The 20809-nt window shown below is 39.0% G+C and overlaps 1 protein-coding gene and 1 pseudogene across 2 annotated transcripts in view; one reads left to right on the top strand and one right to left on the bottom strand.

The window, feature by feature from the left end:
- Positions 1-13935, bottom strand: part of NUFIP2 (nuclear FMR1 interacting protein 2) — a 28931-nt gene extending 14996 nt beyond the window's left edge. Inside the window, exons 1-2 of one of the 2 annotated variants that reach the window (XM_032615773.1) lie at positions 13562-13934; positions 6689-8413 (exon numbers count right to left, since the gene is read on the bottom strand). In XM_032615773.1, the coding sequence (XP_032471664.1) occupies positions 6689-8413; positions 13562-13841 (2005 nt within the window). In that variant the 5' untranslated portion in view covers positions 13842-13934. Of the gene's footprint in view, positions 1-288; positions 8414-13561 lie in introns of those variants that run through there. The other variant, XM_032615772.1, reaches the window with a different exon arrangement.
- A 5188-nt stretch (positions 13936-19123) lies between these two features.
- LOC116745513 lies at positions 19124-19894 on the top strand (annotated as a pseudogene).
- Positions 19895-20809: the final 915 nt, after the last annotated feature.

Raw genomic sequence — 20809 nt, 5'->3', positions numbered from 1 at the left:
ACACGCAGCAACAAAGACCCAAAGCAGCCAAAAATAAGAAATGAAATAAAAAATAAATTTATTTCTAGCATTTGACACAGTGGCTGATACATTAATAAATAAATTCAATGACTAAGTTAAAGATTTAACTTGCACCATTCACCTTCCTTGAAACAAACTGAATTTCTTCTTCAAACACTATTTCACTTCCACCTAAAATATTCTGACTCTCCTTCTACAAATAAATAAGCCAACGTTCACTTCTTTTTTGAATCCTGACTACCCTCATCCCCTGACCCCACCCACTCACCTTAGCAGTTTCTCTATATTCTAAATGCATTTTTCTATAGAGTAATCACACTAGTAATAAATTTCTTTCCATGTGTTTCCCCATCAGACTGAGTTCCTTAATAACATGAACCCTCTCTTTTCATCTGCTTATCACCACACACAGTGCTTGACATAGTAAATAAATATTGATTTGAACCGAATACTACTCATAAATCTATCAAGGAAGTAATAATATAGAAAAGTAGTTTTAGGTAGACCCATTTGAAACTGCTATTATTCAACCTGTTTTGACCTACAAAAACAGCAATTTCGTATGGTTCAACCAAATAGATTAATCTTCTAATTCTAAAATCCTTCAAAGAAAAAGACTGAAGAGGGTTAAAGCTGACTAAAAGCTTAACTGTTTGCCTTTAAAACTGAAAGATACTACTGTCCCAGTTTAATAGAACATTTAAAAAAAATCATTTATAAACATTTTAAGAAGCACGTAATGGCTCCCCACAAAAAGAAATCATATATAAGGCAAAACAAGCTGATTCTCACAAATGAGAACCCCCAGATCAATTTATCAGTAATCATGCCTTCCAACCCCTTATTAAGACATTTTAGATCAATTTCTGTAAAATTCTGCAAGGGTGGTGGCATAAATTTAAATTCTGCTTTTTCTCTAGTTTAGATTTACCTGTCTTTTGATGATTTCTGGCTATCCCAACACTGTGTTTTGCTATCCTGACTTCCTCCTTCTCAATCAGTCACTGTACCTACCTACCTATTCTTTTGCTTGTCAGAAATTTCTCCCCACCCTTTTCTTTTTCTTTTCATTTTGACTATACCCATAAAGAAATACTGTACATTTTCAGGTAAAGTTGATTAAGGTAGTTGTTAAGTCACCACCTTTTCAGTAGATGCTTAATGAACTACTCTTCAGTGTACCAATCTCAATCCTACATTCCCAATTTGGAGCAACACCAACAGACAACAGAATTGTCTGGACAACCTCTAAATACACACAATCGAAACTTGGAGCACTTATTCTATTCCAGATTACTTTTAAAGGTTAAATATCAAATTCAAGTTGCTTACAATGAAACTGCTACTACTATGATAGTAATAGACAATTTCTGTTTTTATAGCATGGGTGATTACTTCCCTCAGGACTTCAGCTAATGAAATCTAGGGGTTAAATTTTAGCTTCTATTAAATTCCTTACAAGTTACCTTCCAGATTAGTAGCAAATTACTGTACTCATAAAGCAGAATTAATGAGAAATCAAGTACCCAGTATGGATGTTAAAATGCAAAGTCACTGGGAAAAAAGGATCTTACACAATTATTAAGAATTCCTTGTCACATACGTTCCTATATGTCCCATATTACAGAGAGGGGAAAAAAGGACTCTTCCCAAATATAGGATATTCAGCTAGGACTGAAACCAAATTCAAATCTGCAGGCACCTATTAATAAGATTATTAGAAAGATAGCCTTGATGGCACAATTATGGAGCAAATGCAATACAGTGAAAAGGCTTATTAAGCACTGTGTTAACGGGAGAAAATTTAATATTCAGATCTTTTTGTGAACAAATATATAAACTGTATGTATAGTTCCCATCAGTTTTACGGATCAATTTAATTAACCATAACTTGCCTCCTCAATATCCTGTTTCCCTTGGGAGATTGGGATTGACATATATACACTAATATGTATAAAATAATAAGAACCTGCTGTATAAAAAAATACATAAAAAATTTTTTAAAATCCTGTTTCCCATTAGAAATAGAAATATTTATCAGTTCCCTCTTGCCCTTACCCAATCTAAAAACTTTAAAAAAATAAATGTTTGTTCATTTTTGGATGAATAATACATTCACATGACTGCAAATACAAAGGGGAAATCTTTGTTACTTCTCTGCCGGGACTATTCCAAGAGTCTGACTAATCTTTTACTTCTAGTCACCAGAAAAATGGCTTCTAATCGACTCTACAAATTGGTGCCACATTAATCTACCCGAACAGAGATCTACAAGTCAATTGTTTAACACCAACCCAGTTTTTACAGCAGTTGAGTACAATCTGGTAACACAAAACAAAGGCTGATATACTTATTTTATAAAATTAGAAAACCCAGGCCTAAAAATAAATGATTTGCCCAAGTACATAGGAATTAGGAATAGCATTAAAACCCCTGTCTTTTGTCAGTTTAAATTACTTCCATTCTACCAGCCTATCTCCCTGATATTCAGTGGCTCCCCCTGCCTCCAGATGGAAATTAAAAACCTCCATGATCTGGCAGCAATTTACCTTCCTTCTCTTTTATATCCCCTCACCACATCCAAAATGGATATCTTCCTACCTTACTTGTTTTCCAACTTTTCTGTTCTTTATCTTTCTGTTCTCTGTATTTCCATTAAGTCAAAAATCTTACCCCCATCCATCAAAATCCAGTTTAAATGCCACTGCCTCCAGGAAAACATACTCTGCATTTACTCTTCCTACCTTTACTCCAGTAAGAAACTCTCTCTCCCCCAACTAAAATCTCTTATTTTTATCCTTCTTATGACATTTAAAATCCTTGCCTTAAAACTTGTTTATTGTTTTCTCCTCTACTGAAGTTCTTTAAAGGAAAAGACTCATCCTGTGAAAGCAAGTCTTCCACAACTAGGCCTATGGGAGGTACAACATTAAGAGGAAAACAAATTATTGCACAACTCCTTAGAAGTACAGAAAACTGTGACAGAAAAGAAAAAAAAAAAGAATTAAGCTGAGGAAAGTTCTCTATAGACCTAGAGTCCCAATCCTAGTCGGCAATTAGAACCACCCAGTGAGTTAAAAATTTTTTTCAATCCAGGACCCAACTCGAGTGGATCAAACCACTTATGCCAATAACCTGCCACCTGTGGAGGTAATACACAATTTTTTAAAAATTTCATGCAATAGCCTAGAGCTGCCTTAGGAATATTTTACACTAGACAGCTTTCATTTTGACTCACCCCATCAAAAATTAAATCTTACACTATTTATCTCCCCTGCGTCTCTATGTGCTGGGTAAATTTTATCAAATCAAATTATTTAATGAATACTCCAAAATGTCAGCATTTTGAATGCTTAATATCCTTTAGTGTAGTGTTAGCCAGGCAAGATAAATTAACTGGTTTAAATTAACACATTAACCACACAACTCACACCAATCAATGTTACTTCTTGGCTTCAAATGACTTTAGACCATTTCAAAACTAAAGATATCACCTCAGAAAGTTAGGATCTAGTATTCTAAGCCTTTGACAACAAATCAAAGAGTTCTACTAACTAAGCATTCTGAGTAATTACTTTGAAGGTGGCAATGGTTATATGTCTTGGGTATGTGCATTAAAAGCCATCACTCTAACATACTCAAAGTATCAATGAGTAAAATGCTGATACCTGGAATTTGCTTTTAAAAACTCCTAAGAGTGTGGAGGTGGGTAGATGAAATAAGAATGACAATGTTTTCTAAATGTTCAAGCTAGACGATGGGCACATTGGGGTTCACTGTACTATTTGGCTCCATTTTTAAATATACATAAATATATTTATATACTTATATATACTTAAGTTTTTCATAATCAATTAAAAAATTATCACTTTAAAGTTTTAATTCAAGTGTCACTTGAGATAAATAGGAGAAGAGGACCTACCTCTTAACTTAAATACTGGTACTGCTATGTCATGGTACAATATTCCCCCCAAAACCACAAAGATTAACAGTCTTATTTCTTAAGAAAAGTTAGTAGCATATTTATATCAAAAGCTATAAGAAAAATCCCAAGAACAAGAATTCCCATCAATTCCTTTTTTATGCCTCACTGTATCTTCATTTCACATCCCTCAACTAAACATTCAGATTTTTAAAATCTGCAGTAACTAATGTTTAAGACCACAGGTAATTAATATTTAATCTAAAAAATGTGCCATTCCTGTCGAACTGACATAATGCACCCTCCTACCTACTATTTCCAAATAAAGTTGCTGAAGGGCTTATTTTTGAAGTTAGGAAGTATGCACAGAACTTCCAATTCTAACTTCATTCAACTTACTCAGTACTAGTTTACTTTTGAACATTTAAAGGTCATACTAAAGGATCAAGAAAATAATACAAGTGCTCTTTCAAAGGATAGTCCAATAAGCCCCACTGATTACTGCCTCTTTTAGAATTTTAGAACACTTGAAAAAAGGGCAAGCCTTCCTTTAAGAAAAAGATCTTCATATCTTCAAAAGGTTGTGACCAAAACAAATTCAAATAAAAGAAAAATTAGTGACCTAATGGATTTGGTAGGAATTCAAAGAACCTGCCACTTTGGGACCTAACTGAACTGAATATTACCTGTTTGTTCTAGGGAGGAAAAAAAAAAAAAATCAATACCAATTTCATCTCAATAATGTCCAACTACAAAACTCAAACCGATGCACTTTACTAAAGCAAATCTTTCAGTTACATCAGCAAAAGTAAGTACAACTGCATCCAGGTAGGGGTATTTAGCTTATCTAAATACCATGGATTTCATAGTTAGTTAGCCCATCTATAGGACAAGTGCATACACAGAATACCTAAGAATAAACAGGAGTTAATACTGCCATTTTAAAAGGCCTGCATTTCTCCATAATAAACATCATACATAACACCAACAACCAAGCTCCCAATGGAACAACTTGTCCCAGAATTTTTCCAGGTTGTGGGAGAACATAACACAACCAGATATCTTCTCAGGCTCACACAACCACCACCAGGATAAAGTAAAGATTTTCCAAGTACAGCGGTCTCTGGAGGGCAGATGGCACAGAAAATATCAAAAACACCCAACTCCCCTGGCAGAATTTAACATATAATTAACCAATATCTTAAGAAACTAAGTATTTCTTTTTTACCCTAACTTTCCTAAAAACATCCAGCTCTTGATTAACGCGTATTCACTTCCGAAGAGCAGTGCTGGAGAAAAGTGTAAACAGGTAATTTTATCTGCCAGGATTTCTACTCCTAAACTCCCAGAAGGCAATTCTACTATTTACTCCTATTTTTTAAAGGAAGAAAAATTTAAAAGGATATCTGCTTATTTTACTAAATGTCTTACAATCTGCAGCTAAAGTATGGAGACTAGGTAATTTGCTTAGAAGTCACATAAATAGCTTTGTTATGCATCTATGAGGCAGTGATTCTTCCAGGGAGAATATGGTAATTACCTTATCCCTATTATCTGATATGCTATCTCTTCCCTGCAGTTGCAAATCATTGCCTAAATGAGCTACTGTTAAAAATGGGACTGTGCAGTATATATTACACGTGTGCATGCACACATGGGGTATGGATTTCTGTTAGGGGAGGTAGAGAAGGAAAACTGAAAACCACTGTTCTCCAAAGCACAGAGATACTTGTAACATCATTTGTAAACATCATTCATGAAACAAAAAACATTGTTTTAAGTGGGAGTTTGGGATTAGCATATGCAAATTGGTATATATAGAATGGATAAACAACAAGGTCCTGCTGTATAGCACAGGGAACTATATACTCAATATCCTGTGATAAGCCACATTGGAAAAGAATATGAAAAACAATGTATATATGTATAACTGAGTCACGTTGCTGTACAGCAGTAATTAACACAACACTGTAATTCAACTATACTTCAATAAAAAATAAATTTTAAAAAACGGCTACAAAAATACTGCAAAAACAAACAAACCAAAAGAACATTATTTTAAGGATTTAAATTAGTTATGCCAAATAGCAAATTTTTCCTTAAGACACAAATAAGCCTTATCCTAAGAAGGTTATTAACATGGAGCTTGAAAGATATCTGGTTCTTTTTTAACATGGGCTTTGGGGCTGTGACAGGTGCAGACTCCCAAGAGCCTGGTCCATACAATGATGATTGTACCTGCCATTGTAGTTTGATTATTTTCTAGTTACCTTTTAGCACCCGTTATTCCTTCTTATAAGAGAAAAAATTAGTTGACACTCCACCTTTTTGGACTCCTCCAAAACACTGCTCCTACTCATTTTAAGCAAATTAGAACAAACAAGTGAGCTCACTAATAAAGCAGCATATGATATAAAAAGCAAAGGAGAGGCAACACCTGTTCAAAGAAAAAATTTAATATTCCTTGAACAAAAGGCAGGAGGTCAATTATCCTTGTCTATATAAAAAGAAACACTTTTAAGTTGGAAAAGTGAACACTCCTTCTAAACTTTAACCATACTGTTTTCAAAGACCCTGAATTAGAGTCTGATATCAGCTGCTTATCAACATTGTTATTCTCAACTAAGCTCTGGAATTCTTGTAGAATCTCATAGTAGCTTCCAAATTTCACTCTTAATACAACAGGCAATAAATGTATATTAAAATGACCAGTAAGAACCTTCATATAGGAAACAAATAAGTTACCTTTAGTGTGATATACAATAGCAGCCCTCAGGTCAAAAGAACCCCAGCTATCATTCCTTTCTAGGCCTCTCTGGTATCTCTGTTCTTTGGCGGAGCCTAACAAAGTGTTCGTAGGAGACGCCAGAGGATTTTGATTTTCTATCTCATAGTCCTTTGAGAGAAACACTAAAGCACCTTGACTACTGGTGTCTGCTTTTTGCAGGTCACCTATATGACTGGGTTCCAAGGATAAGGCTCCACTCTCACTAGTAGTCCCAGATTTTAGAATGCTACCCAGAACTTGAGGACTAGTCCGTTTTTCCAGCTCATAAGCCTTGGGAAACACAGGATGCTCAGTTCCTGAGGGGATTATTTCAGCACCCTGTGAAACCAAAGTGGCAGGATATTCCCCTTGAAATGTCACCTCCATCACTTTATGATCTGATGATTTCCCAGTAACAGTCTCAGGGCCAGCACTGGGCTCATTGATAAATGATAAACCCCACTGATTCTGGAAGATATCCCCCAGGTTTTGCTGATCTGTCTGAGAGGGTAGATCCACTTGTGCTGTGCTCAACAGCACAGTTTGCATATTTGAAGGGTAGATAAAAAGGCTGGACTTAATTTGTTCAACAGCTGCTGAAGTCAGACTCATGTCTTGGAGAACTGAATCAGTCCCAGAAGAGATGGGTGTTAGAGTATTAGCAGCAGTAGTTAGCAGTGGCTGACCCCCAGGAGAATACACACTTGCATCAGTCCCTGCTAAAACTGGCCCATTAGAGAAGCTGGCCGAAGTAACAGATTTCAGCGCTGACATAGGGACCTGGGATAATCGACTTGAAGATTGGGTCTGAGTTTCCCCAGTAGATGACGAAGAGGATGAAGATGAAGATGGTGACACGGAAGAGTTCTGTACAGTTTTGTTGAGGTTTTCCTTAACTTTGCTTGCATAACTTATTTTAGGAACTATTTTAGCACTGCTATTGTCCACTGGAAAAACTGGGGGTGGTTTAAATAGGGTCCACGAGTCCTCTTTGGAGGCAACAGCAGAAGTATGCTTTCCTTTGGGCCGATCATCAAACTTTTTGCTGCTCACACCAGGCTTAATATCAGAGCTTTTCCTCAGCATATCACCCACAGCAGGTTTTCCTCGACTTGGTCCTCCCGGCCCAGTTTCATACTTCCAAATGGGCTTTGAACCATCTACTCGATTTCCCTTTTGTTCACTGTAGTCAGGCTTGAAAGTTTCAAGTCCCTGTTTTAAGGTTGGGACATTGGTCTCTTGTTGCATTATTTTGTCCTGCACTAAATTAAGGTTTTCACAACCCTTGGCACTATTGCGCCTAGCTTTCCTTTTTTTAGGAGTGGTATATCCGCTCTCAGATCCACTACCATCATTATCTGCTCCTTTGCCCATATAACCATTAGCAATATAGCCAGAATTATTTGTTACAACACCATTTGGAATTGCTACGGTATCAGTCTTGTCTACAGATTGGTTCTCTCCGGATTTATTTTCATAAGACTTCCCATTCTTTTTGTCCATACTGTTTTTCTGAATGAAATTCCTGGTTTTAATTCCTGCTTTCCCAAAGGTGCTGGACTTTACAGTCTGCTTCAGATTAGTGTCTACAACTTGTTGGTTGCCATTGAGGACCCTGGAAATAGGGTTGGTGGCTTCATCAGAACCCAGGTTCTTTAAAGATATTTCTCTTTCTCCAGCATTACCATTTAGTTCACCATAGCCTAGGGAAAAAAAGGTTAAAAAAATTACAATATGTACATAACACTTAACAACTATTCATTTACAACGTACTAGACACTTTGACTTCAGCTTTATGTTATTATTTCATAACTCTATGAGAAAACACTTGTTAGTCCCATTTCACAGATTAGGAAGTTTACTAAGCAAGAGACAGAACTGACCTGGTATCAAACCAGAGTCTAAGGTCAGAAAGAAGATGACATCTTAAGCATAATATCTCTCACCTAACAGGATCAACCTTCCCATCATTCTCACAAGGCTGTTATAAAATTTCCTTTATAGGGACTTCCCTGGTGGTCCAGGGGTTAAGACTCCATGCTCCCAATGCAAGGGGCCCAGGTTCAATCCCTGGTGGGGGAACTAAGATCCCACATACCATAACTAAACGCTGCGTGCTGCAACGAAGACCCAGTGCAGCCTAAATAAATAAATAAACAATTTAAATATAAACAAATAAGTAAATAAAAGTTTTTTACAATTAAGAACAGAGCTACCTTCTGGGAAAAATCAAGTTATACTGATACAGTAAATCTAAGTATTACAACAAAATTAAAGATTCCACTTCTATGAAACCATAAATGGCTGGTGGTCACCATAAGCAGTTCCTATTGCATTCTGTGAAACAAAAATCTAACACTTGTGAACTTTTTCAAAAGTGGTCTTGGGCTTCCCTGGTGGCACAGTGGTTAAGAGTCCGCCCGCTGATGCAGGGGACACGGGTTCGTGCCCCGGTCTGGGAAGATCCCACATGCCACGGAGCGGCTAGGCCCGTGAGCCATGGCCGCTGAGCCTGCGCACCCAGAGCCTGTGCTCCACAACAGGAGAGGCCACAACAGTGAGAGGCCCATGTACCGCAAAAAAAAAAAAAAGTGGTCTTAAATTCATTGACACTTCCCAGACATTAAATCATACTACTACTGTATGAAACCCAAGCACCTATGTACTAACTCTTATAGATACATTTTCTTCATTTTATATTTGGGTAAACAGACTCTCAGAGAAATTAAGGGACTTGCCCAAGTCACAAAGTGGAAGAACTGGAAAGCTGAACTCCAGTCTGTCTGGAACATGGTTTCCCATCACTATGTCATACTGCCTAACCAAATGATTCAGTTAAGATACTAACAAAACTACAATGAAAGTTATCTAACTTGAAAAAGTGTTATGGTATTCAAATCTAATTTAAGAACTTCAGTCACCAGAATCAGCTTATTACTATAGGTGATTCAGCCGGGTCAACAACTTTTCTCACTTCCTTACTAGTAAAACAGCGTTACAACTTATCTACCTTACTGTGAAATGTTCCCTAAAGCATCTTGAGGTCAAGTCATTAGAAAGAGATACATGATCCAAGAGAAGGATGGATAAAGACACACACTCACACTCATTTAAGGCAGCTTTTCAGGGGGTGAGGGGGAAATCCAATAGTATTTAGTGTTCCTAGTATTTAGTATTCCAAAAGGAATAAATAATTTGTCACTCTCATTCATTCTCTTGGGCCTTTAGCCTGTCAAGGCTAAAAGGCACATGAGCTTGTATATTCTTGTTTTGAGATTTGTTTTAATTTCCAACATGGTAAATATCAATAGACATAATCCACATCAAAAGCTCTTTGTATACTTTAAGAGTATAAGGGACACTAAGATTTTTTCTAAGGCCTGACATCCATTGTTTTAAAAGAACTTGATGTGAAACAGAACAAACTGAGAAGATTCACAACACTGTTTACTATAATTTTAAGTCACTCCACATCAGAGAAATGAGCAAATTATATTATATAAACTTTCAGGAAATAACTTAAGAAAACATACTTAAGGCATAATCATTCTTGAGATATAGTGGCACAGAACTTGTTTCATGAGAGAATATATTTTGTAGAAGTTCTTAACTTCTGTAAAGGTACATTTTATTTTTTGGCTGGCTAAAAAAGCTATGATTAGCCAATCAAATCAAACTTTTGGTGGAAAAATTCTATGAAACAGCAGAGATCACTGCTTAGGATGTTTTCTAAAAGGTTCTTATTTTTCTCCAGAAAAGCAGAAATTTCGACAGAGACTCTCAACATTTTTTAACAGATACAAGTTTACCGGTGCACAACTCTAGACCAATGAGAACTATATATACCATTTAACATACTAACAGGCTAAAACAAAGGCTTGTACCGTTGGGCCAATTAGTCATAACTTTTCAGATCTCAAACATAAGCAGTCTTAAACACAAAAATAAATAAATAATCCAAAGTCCAAACTAGTTGGACCAAAGCCAAGACTTTAAAATAAAATTTTTCCTATTTAGTGGCTCTGATATCAGAAATCACCAACTTAAAAACCACCCAGAAGCCACTATACTTCTGCCCCCCAAGCTTTAACAACAAAAAATATTTCTCATTTAACCATATAAAGATTTTCCCATGGCAACTTTGTTGGTTGCAAAAAGTCTGCCGAAGAGACATTTTCTTTTAAAAAGTTAGGTACTGAAAGAAAATGTAAACACTATAGAATTACTGAGAGAAATCAAAAGTCTCCAAGTGTTTTTATTATTTAGGGTTGCCATGCTAAAGCACCTAACCCTACTTCAAAAGGACTCAGCAGAACTGGAGTTCTGATAAATCTAGCTTTTGGATTAGTATCTGAAATTACCGAATGAATTTGCATTTGTCCCTCTCTTGCTCCCTCTTCTGGATAAAGAAAAATTGTTACTCTTTACAGGTTTATGGGTAATGGGTCATAAAAGCCCACCTCGACACGTTACAGACACATTTCAAAAATCCTCACAAGTTTTCTTAATAAATTAGCACTATGCATGCTGAAGCAACAGTGGTGTGACCAGGCCACACAAGAAGAGCTGCTCACCCCAATTGTTTACATTCTCTCAGAACTGCTAAACCCAGTTTCCCCTATTTATTCCCTTTCAGGACAAGACAAACTATTATAATTTGAAGGATGCCACCTTGAATGGTTCAGGGGTTGCCCCCATAAGTAGAGAGGAGTCCTGCAGGAGTATATTAATACCTGACAGACAAAACTGAATTTTCCAATCTGAACTGTAATACTGCCTTGTAGTCCAAGTAACCATAGTAAGATTTTTTCCCCCTGAAGTTGAAAAAAACCTAACGTTAAAAAGATCTAGTATTATATAGTTTCTAACAGTTTTTAAACTGTTCCAAATCCTTAGGATTACTCAACAAATTTAATGTTCATTTCTACTGCACACCATCAGTCCCTACCACCCCCCAAAATGGAAAAGCTGACATTCCAATTTCACTCTTCAAGTACTATTAAATCTGCAATAGAAAAGCAGTTTTTCTCCAGTTCTCAGTAACTGCTTATATCAAATTTGACCCGCAGGATTTAACATTCATTCTCCTACCGTTTCAACTTATAAAGAACCATTATTTTTTTTAATCTGCGTGGTTATAAACTTTTAAGTTCATTTCTTTTCAAATGTTTTCTAAAATGACTTTTGCCCTCAATTTAACATTTGTTAAAAAGAAGAGTTTGGGGATCCATATCGGTTTTAAAATCGGAAAACACCTTTCCTTTCTAACATGGAAAAAAAAGTCTCCTCCCAGGCAAGATGGTAGTGCACCAACCTCATGGATGAGCCACCTCGGTTCACCCTTAAGGGCAAGAAAAAGGGGTCAAAAAAACGTCGCCCTCTCTACCATTCAATCAAACATCTCTCTAATCTCTCTCCTCAAAACCTCTGCCCAAGCCCGGAAAATAAATGTTGGGGTGGTTGGAGAGAGATAGAACAAGATTTTTTTTGTAAAAATGAGGTGCTAGAAGGAAAGGGCCCAAGTGAAAGCCTGAGAGGCGGAGTCGTGAGCGAACCTGGCAGGAGACGAGGTTCCTGTGGCAGAGAAACTCGTGACCGGGGAGCCTGGTTCCCGCTGGGTACCCCACCCGGTCTTCAGGCACCGCCTCTACCCAAAATGTATCCCTCCCGCCCCCCCGCCCAAGCCCTCCTGCCCCAGGAGCGCTCGCGGCCGCCGCCCGCGGCCTCCTTCTCCCTCAGCCCCGCTTCGAGGCCGGCTCCCCGCCCCGACCGCCCGCGCCTCCCGCCGCACCCGGGAGCGGGAAATGCGGCCGCCAGCACGCGGGGCCCGGCGCAGGCCGCTCCCCTCGTGGCCGCTTCCCTCCCCCACCCCAACCGCCCCCGCCCCTCACCCCAGGGACCCGCCCGGGGCCGCGCGGCCGCCACCGGGTTACACAACCCGGCCGGCGACGGGGGGGAGGGGCGGCCTCGGGCCGGGGGCGGCGGCGCCCCCGCAGGGCGGGAAGCGAGGTGACGCCGGGGGGGATCCCCAGCCACCCGGCTCGGCCGCGCCGTGCGCCCCTCGACACTCTTCCCCCTCCGCTCTTCAGTGGGCCGGAGTCGGTGACAGGAATCGACTTCCAACATGGCGGACAGGAAGCGGCCCCGCGAGGAGGAGAGAACATTCCAGCCGCGCCGGCTATGGGGGGAGCGGGCCCGGGGCGCCGGCCTCCGGGGGAGCCGCGGGGATAGACTGCGAGGTGCGGTGCCCGAAAAGGGCGTCTAGGGGTGGAAATGACCCGAGAGACGAGGGGTCCCAACCGCCCCCCCCAGACGGGGAACCCCAAGGCCACAGGTGGGCTTGGGGTGGCGGGTGAGGGAGGACACTTCCTCAACTCTGCCCCCCTACCCTCTCATCGCCGTACGCAAAAGGGTCTCGCCACGCCACCCGAGTCGGAATTCGTTAGGCCTTCCTGAGTTACACCCGAAGGACTTTCCTGGGGGGGCGAGGTTCACCCCCAACTCAGGGCCCCCAAATTAGGGTCCCTCCGGAGCCGCAAGAAAGTAAACGAGAAAGGAATACAAGGCTAGACTTCCAAGGCCGACCCTCCGGGTCTCCCTCCAGTCCGGGCCGGGAAGGTCACACTGGCCTGGTTGGGCCTCTCCCATGCTGAGGAGAAGAGGGCGCTGCAAACCCCGGGGCCCAGCCCGAGCTTTCGGAGAATGAAAGGGGGCTTCCCCAGACCCGCAGGACACGGACACACACGCACACACACCCTGACCCCGTCCGCGTTTCCCCGATCCAGCCCCACCCCCATCTCCCCTACCCCCCACCTCCATCCCCCTTCCCCCATTCGTCCTCCCTCCCGGACCTGTTTTCTTCTTCGGCGTTTCCTGGTGCTGCTGGAGGGCGTGTTTCTGCTCATGTTTCAGCGGCTTTGGCTGGGCCTTGGGGCTGCCCTCGGCTCCATGCTGCAGGTATTGGTGAGGCTGCTGGTGATGGTGGTGGTGATGGTGGTTGTGGCTGTGGTTGTAGAAATAATAATGGTGGTGGTGGTGCGACTGCTGCTGCTGTTGCTGCTGGGGGTGATGGTGCGGATGGTGGTGGCTGTGATGGTGCTGAGACTGTGGCTGGCTGGGCTTCTCCTCCATTGAAAGCGGCTGGGACTCTCTAGCTGAGGCTGCGGGCTGCTGCACCGTCAGGATCTGAGACTGCTTCTCAGGGCTCACTCAGTATATCTGAGCGCGTCTCGCAAGCGCACTGGTTAACCGAGCGATTCTGCGAGATTGGCAGCCGCACCCCAGCAATCAGGAGCCACGCTGTGCCTCTGGCCCCGCCCCTAGCCCAAATCCTCTTTCCTTCCCCTTAGCCACTGCCTGCTGGCCAACGCCACTTACCCTATGCAACCTTACAGGGCCGGGCCTTCAACGTCAGCACTATGGCTCTCTCTTCTGTCGCTTTCTCTCCTTCACTGCGCAGTCTGCGAACAGCACTTTCTACACTTCTCGCCCGCAAGCTAGCTCATGTTGAGGGCAGCAGATTCCACTGGCGATTCCACTGGCTCTGGGAGCCATCTGTTGGTTTTGCATCTCCTAGAATCTATTGGCTTTTTTTTTTCTAAATCCTTTTCCGGGTAACCAGAGGGGAAGCTCAATTCCCTTAACCCTGAGACCACTAAAGGGGCAATACAAAAAGAGGAAATAAATACATTTTAAAAAATACAAGAGCTTCGCAATCCAGTAGATCATTTTGTATTCTGGATTCATTTTGCTTTGTATTCATATGCTAATCTCTTCCTTTCCACGAAGGGATTATAGCATTCCACAATGGGGTATCTGTGTAATTTTCTAAAAGAGCACAAAGGGTTTAAATCATTGTTTCTTTGTAGTTGGAGGCAAGGGAGAGTGGGAGGAATGAAAATCTAAAATCTACACTGAAGTAGGTTTTTTTGTTTTGTTTTGTTTTCTTTTAACGCTGCAGGTGAGGTCAACTGTGGAACTAAGAAGGGTTTTAGAATGTGAAGAGTTTCAAGAGAGAAAGAGGGTGAAAGAGCACTTTAAAAGTTAAGTTAAAAAAATTTTTTTGCATATATGGAAAATATTGGAATTTAAAGAAATACTCGGTTGCATTTTCTAATATTGATTTAACTTATCCTGCATTATCACATCACAGCCTGATTTTTAAATGTTTAGTCAGGACAGTGGTTACTCAGGAAGGAAGAAAACGGTTGTGATGGGGGCACAGGGGTGCACTCTGATAATATTTTATTTCTTGACCTAGTTGGTGATTACACATATATTTGCTGTATAATTATTTCTTAAACTGAATATGTATGTATGTATAATACATTTTTCTCAATGTATGTTATACACTGGATTTTTTAAAATTTACCATAAAATACATAAGATTTACTATTTTACTCCTTTTTAAGTATGCAGTCCGGTGTCAGTAAGCACACTCACACTGTTACGCAACCATCACCACTGTCCACCTCCAGAACTTTTCATCATCAGAAAATGAAACTCTGTACCCATTAAACAATAACTCCCTGTTCCTTCCTCCCCCCATGCCCTGGTAACCGTTATTTTATTTTCTATCTCTATGATACCTCATATAAGTGGAATCATACAATATTCGTCCTTTTGTGTCTGGCTTATTTCACTTAGCGTAATGTCTTCAAGGTTCATCCATGCTGTGGTATGTATCAATATCAGAATTTCCTTCCTTTTTAAGGCTGAATAATATTCCATTGTATGCATATGCCACATTTTGTTTTTCCATTCATTCAGCAATGGACATGTGGATTGCTTCCTCAGTGTATATTTTACAATTTTTAAAAGTGGCTTGAATTCCTACAGCAGGACAATGTTAAAGGAACAAGAAGCTTAAAAGAAAAAGTTTGTGCTTTGAAATCAATGAATATCAGCACAAAAGCATAATTAAAAGGTAAAAGTCTTTTTCCAAGAGCAAATGTCACTGAATTCAGACAACCACGTCCAGACTTGACTTGTTCTTTATAGTGAGGATTTGCGTTGCCTTGCGGAATTTTACAGAAAGACCCCTTTGGGTGTTAGGGGAGTAAATTTACCCCATTTTGAGAGCTAAAACCCTAATAATAACACGTTGTGACAGATAAGTCCTTGCTGTTGAATAGTATTGCACCACTTTCCCATCTATTAAAGAAATAAAAGTGTTTATGGAATTTAGGATTATGTTGATAGGGCTTTATATTCTTTTGCTGACTTGGGACGTTTGGTTGAAAATCAAGACTCCCTGAGTCATAACTTCTCTTTCTACATTTTCCACATTATAGTTGCAGGCAAACCAAAAGCACTCACTCCGAGTTTCTGACTTTTCAAACCTTGGCCTGCCTTAGTTTCTTCACACACAGTCATATGAAGTTTAGGAAACTAAGCCTTGCTCTCAGATGCTCTAGTTACTATGAATGTCGCTGTAGTAGTATGGAGAAAGACTTGTGATATAATGTAGGAAAAAAATGCAGACTATCAAATTATATGTACAGTAAGATCATAATCTTATAAAAACATGAATCTTTATTTACTTATTTATTTATTTTGGCCGCGCCGCGTGGCTTGTGGGAATAACTATGGAACGACAACAGTAGAATGTGTACCTTTTCTTCTTCCTGATTTTTCTCAAATAGTTTTATGTAAAACATATTTTGAGATTTGCCATGTATTTGAAGATAATAATGCCATAATACCAACCCCCCTTGAAAAGAGAATAATTGGGGGACTTCCCTGGTGGTCCAGTGGCTAAGACTGTGCTCTCAATGCAGGGGCTCTGGGGTCGATCCCTGGTCAGGGAACTAGATTCCACATGCCACAACTAAGAGTTTGCATGCCGCAACTAAATATCCCACGTGCTGCAACTAAGACCCAGTGCAGCCAAATAAATAATTAAATTTTAAAAAAAGAGAATAATTGGGTCTACTTATTTCAAGCATTTTTATATTTTAAATGAAGCCTGCATTAAGGAAAAAAACACAACAAGAAAATATAGCATAAGTCTGGAGAAATTATGGGTGCTATTTTTTTTCTTTTCTCTATTCTCCAAATGTTCTGTTATGTAGTTACTACTTTTCATAATAACGTTATTTATTTTTTTATTTTTTGCGGTACGCGGGCCTCTCACTGTTGTGGCCTCTCCCGTTGCGGAGCACAGGCTCCGGACGCGCAGGCTCAGCGGCCATGGCTCACGGGCCCAGCTGCTCCGCGGCATGTGGGATCTTCCCGGACCGGGGCACAAACCCGTGTCCCCTGCATCGGCAGGCGGACTCTCAACCACTGCACCACCAGGGAAGCCCCATAATAACATTATTTTTTTAATTAAAATAATAAAAAATTGAATCTGCACAATCCTTAAAACTCATTTTACACCATATTTTACCTACAGTCAATGTACACAGTTGTAATGGAGAGACAGGAGGTTCCCATATAAGGTAGGCTAATGTTTTAACTATCACTGTAATCATAATACCTAATCTTTTGGAGCATTTATGATGTGTCAGGAGCTGTACCAACTATTTTATCTTTGTTTTCATTTGCAATTCTTTGAGATAGATATTAAGCCCATTCTACAGATGAGGAATTTGAGACCTGAAGAAGTTAAGAGACCTGCTTATAATTTAAAAGCCACCAAGTTTATGGTGGGGCCTGAAGTAGATTCCAGGTCAGCTGGATAGAAAGAATTTCTAACACTGTCAAAGTGTGATGTACATTTCTAAAATTTTAGTAAACCTCTAAAACACATTCAAGCTGTATCATAACCACCATGAAGGTGGTATCTGGTTACCAACAGAGGCATATGTACTATGCAGCTAATGAAGGTTCAGGGCCACTCAATGCACAGGCCCCTCCAAGCCCTGGAGGGGCCCTAGAAATGGTCTCTTGAAAGAGAGAGATATTTTTTCATTGTTTTGTAAAAATTTTTTTTAAGTAACATATTTTTGTAATTTTTCCTTAATGAGGGCCTCCCTGCAAAACCTGGATTCACCCCTGTTAGTAGTCATTTTTAACAGTCATTTGGGAATCTGACTCAGAAGTGTTGTAACTTCAATAGGTCCTTTAAAAGGTTCTGGTCATTTTATAACACAGAAAAATGTTATGCTATAACTCAAGGGCAAAGAGCAAAATAAACTATATGTATACATTATGATTGCATATAAAATATGAATTAAAGGATTGTGAGGGAACTTGAAAATGAAAGCAATAAAATCTTTTTATTCATTCGCAAATATTTATTAGGTACTTTTTATGTACCAGGTCTTATGCTTTTTGTTATTTGGGGTTTTTAAAAAATCTGTTTCTCTTATTGATAGAGTTTTAGAACTTGGGTGAATACATTTGCAACACTGTCTTAATTATCAGATGAAAGTCACTTTTCACACACCTGTACTCTTACACTTTGTCTACTTTGACAGCTTAAGAGATACAGAGATAGTTAATTCTCTGGACCTCAGTTTTCTCCTCTCTAAAATATGGAGAATGGGCAAAGTAGCCTCCAAATTTCTTTCTATTCTAACATTCCTTAATCACTATCACTGCTCTTTCTTTCCATATTACTCCTTTATTTCATTATAATAGACTCTACAGCAGCAGAAGTGTAACTGATAAAAATCTAGCTTTTCAACTGTAACAGTTGACTATAACTTTAGAAATTATAATCAGAAACGGAATTATGTAGTTTTGTATAAATGGAAATTGGCTCCCTGATGATAGTTCCAGTTTCAAACGAGGCAAATCATTGGTAACATCCACTGTTTTATTTTGGCAGGGAAAGAATTTTATTCATGTTTCCTTTAGATCTTAATATTTTTGTCTTGAGACACTATCTTCAAAAAACTTTCAAAGGAATTGAACGGAGGTATGGGTAAATTAGGTTAGTCTTTTAATAACAAATATGATGTCTTTTCTAAATATGAAAGTTTTTTAAATGACATTTTTCCTTTATGAAAAGCATTATGGGAACAAGTTTGAGGGAGAAACTATAGCAGAGTGGTATGAGCATAAATTTTGTAGTCAGACAGAACTGGGATGGAATCTCTATTCTGAAACTGCTTAGCTTTGTGACCCTGTGTGAGCAAATTATTTAACCTGTCTAAGCCTTAGTTTACTTATCTGAAAAATAGAAGTAATATTAGTGCCTAACTCACAAGGTATAGTGAAAGTCAAATTAGATAATGTAAATAAAGTTGTTGGGTATAGTGTTTATAACATTAGTAAGTGGTACTAGGTATTAAATATTAGTGATACTAAATTATTAAATATTAATACATAAAATTTCAGATATGATATTTCATTAAGGAAACTGAGTTTCAGAAAAATCAATTAGCAAGTTAACCAAGAATAGAATATTTTCCCAATTTTTAAAAAAATAAGCAAATAGCCCTTTTGGCCCTCTGAGCAGCACCATGGCAGTGGGCAAGAACAAGTGCTTGTGAAAAGTGGCAAAAAGTTTGCCAAGAAGAAAGTGGTTAATCCATTCTCTATGAAAGATTGTTATGATGTGAAAGTACCAGCTATGTTCAGTATATGAAACATTGGAAAAACACTAGTCAGGAAAACTCAGGGAATCAAAATTGCATCTGATGGCCTCAAGGGTCATGTTTTTAAAGTGAGCCTTGCTGATCTGCAGAATAATGAAGGTGCATTTAGAAAATCCAAGCTAATTACTGAGGATGTTCAGGGTAAAAACTGCCTGACCAACTCCCATGGCATGGATTGTACCTGTGATAAACTGCTCCAGAATGGTCAAAAAATGTCAGGCCATGATCGAATCTCATGCTGATGTCAAGACTACCAATGGTTATTTGCTTCATCTAATTCTGTGTTGATTTTACTAAAAAACACAATAGTCAGAAATCCAGAAGAAGATGTTAGGAATCATGACCCGAGAGGTGCAGACAAATAACTTGAAAAAAGTGGTCAATAAATTGATTCCAGACAGCACTGGGAAAGACATAGAAAAGGCTTTGCCAGTCATTTTATCCTCTCTCTGATGTCTTTGTTAGAAAAGTAAAAATCCTAAGAAGCAAAAATTTGAATTGGGTAAACTAATGGAGTTTCATGGTGAAGGTAGTAGTTTTGGAAAAGCTGCTGGGGATGAGTTGAATGCTAAAGTTGAATGAGCTTCTGGATATGAGCCACCAGTCCTAGAATCTGTTTATAATTCAGACATTTAATGGTGACAATAAAAAGTCTTATTTGTGATGTTTAAAAAAAATAGAATAGGCAACTGCTGTCAACTAAAATCAGTAGTGCATTCAGTAGCAGTCCTCTCTGAGTAGCAGGTTCAAAGTTGACTTTCTTCTTTTTTGCTTCTCTATTTTTTCATTGTACATTTAACATTTATACCTTTTGTTTAAAAAAAGTATTTTAAAAAAAGGAATGAATTTAACATCTAACTCTCCTGTGAACATTAATCCAAAAAAAAAAAAAAGACCAACAGAATCAGTATGCCATTTTGGATTCCTTTCTGAGTCTTCAGTAGACAAAATGAATTTATGTATGAATGAATCAATAAATATTTAGTTGTCAATGTGTATAATACTCAGTTTGTTGGAGTCCATAGTTAGATGCATCTAGAAGTTAGATAAAATGTCACTCCCTGGGAATAAAACTAGTAAGACTCAACATAAACTGGATGAAATTAACCACTACTAGGGAATCTAGTCAGTGTGATTAGAATGCCTAAGAAGCTATTAAAATAAATAGTGTAACCATGGAAACTACTGTTATAGTTTTTATTCAATTTTATTTCCCTCCTTATTGTCTTTTAGTGTTTTTAAATTAGTATTTCAAAAGTTATATGATTGCTGTTGTGTTAGTTATTATTGCTGTGTAACAATTTACCCCAAACCTTACTGCTTAAAACAACAAACATTTACTATCTCACAGCCTCTGAGGGTTAGGAATCCAGGTGCTGCATACCTGGGTGCCTCTGGCGAGCATCTGCTTCCAAGCTCACTCATGTGGTTGATGGTGGGACTCAGTTCCTGGTGAGATGTTGGAGTGAAGACCTCAGTTCCTCACTGGTCATTAGCCAGAGGCCTGTCTATAGGGCAGCCCACAACATGGCAATTGTCTTTCCTCAGAGT

Source organism: Phocoena sinus, chromosome 20 (assembly GCF_008692025.1).
Source record: "Phocoena sinus isolate mPhoSin1 chromosome 20, mPhoSin1.pri, whole genome shotgun sequence".
Taxonomy (NCBI): domain Eukaryota; kingdom Metazoa; phylum Chordata; class Mammalia; order Artiodactyla; family Phocoenidae; genus Phocoena; species Phocoena sinus.
The sequence above is the reverse complement of the archived record's forward strand: the minus strand, read 5'-3'. Positions and strand labels throughout refer to the sequence as shown.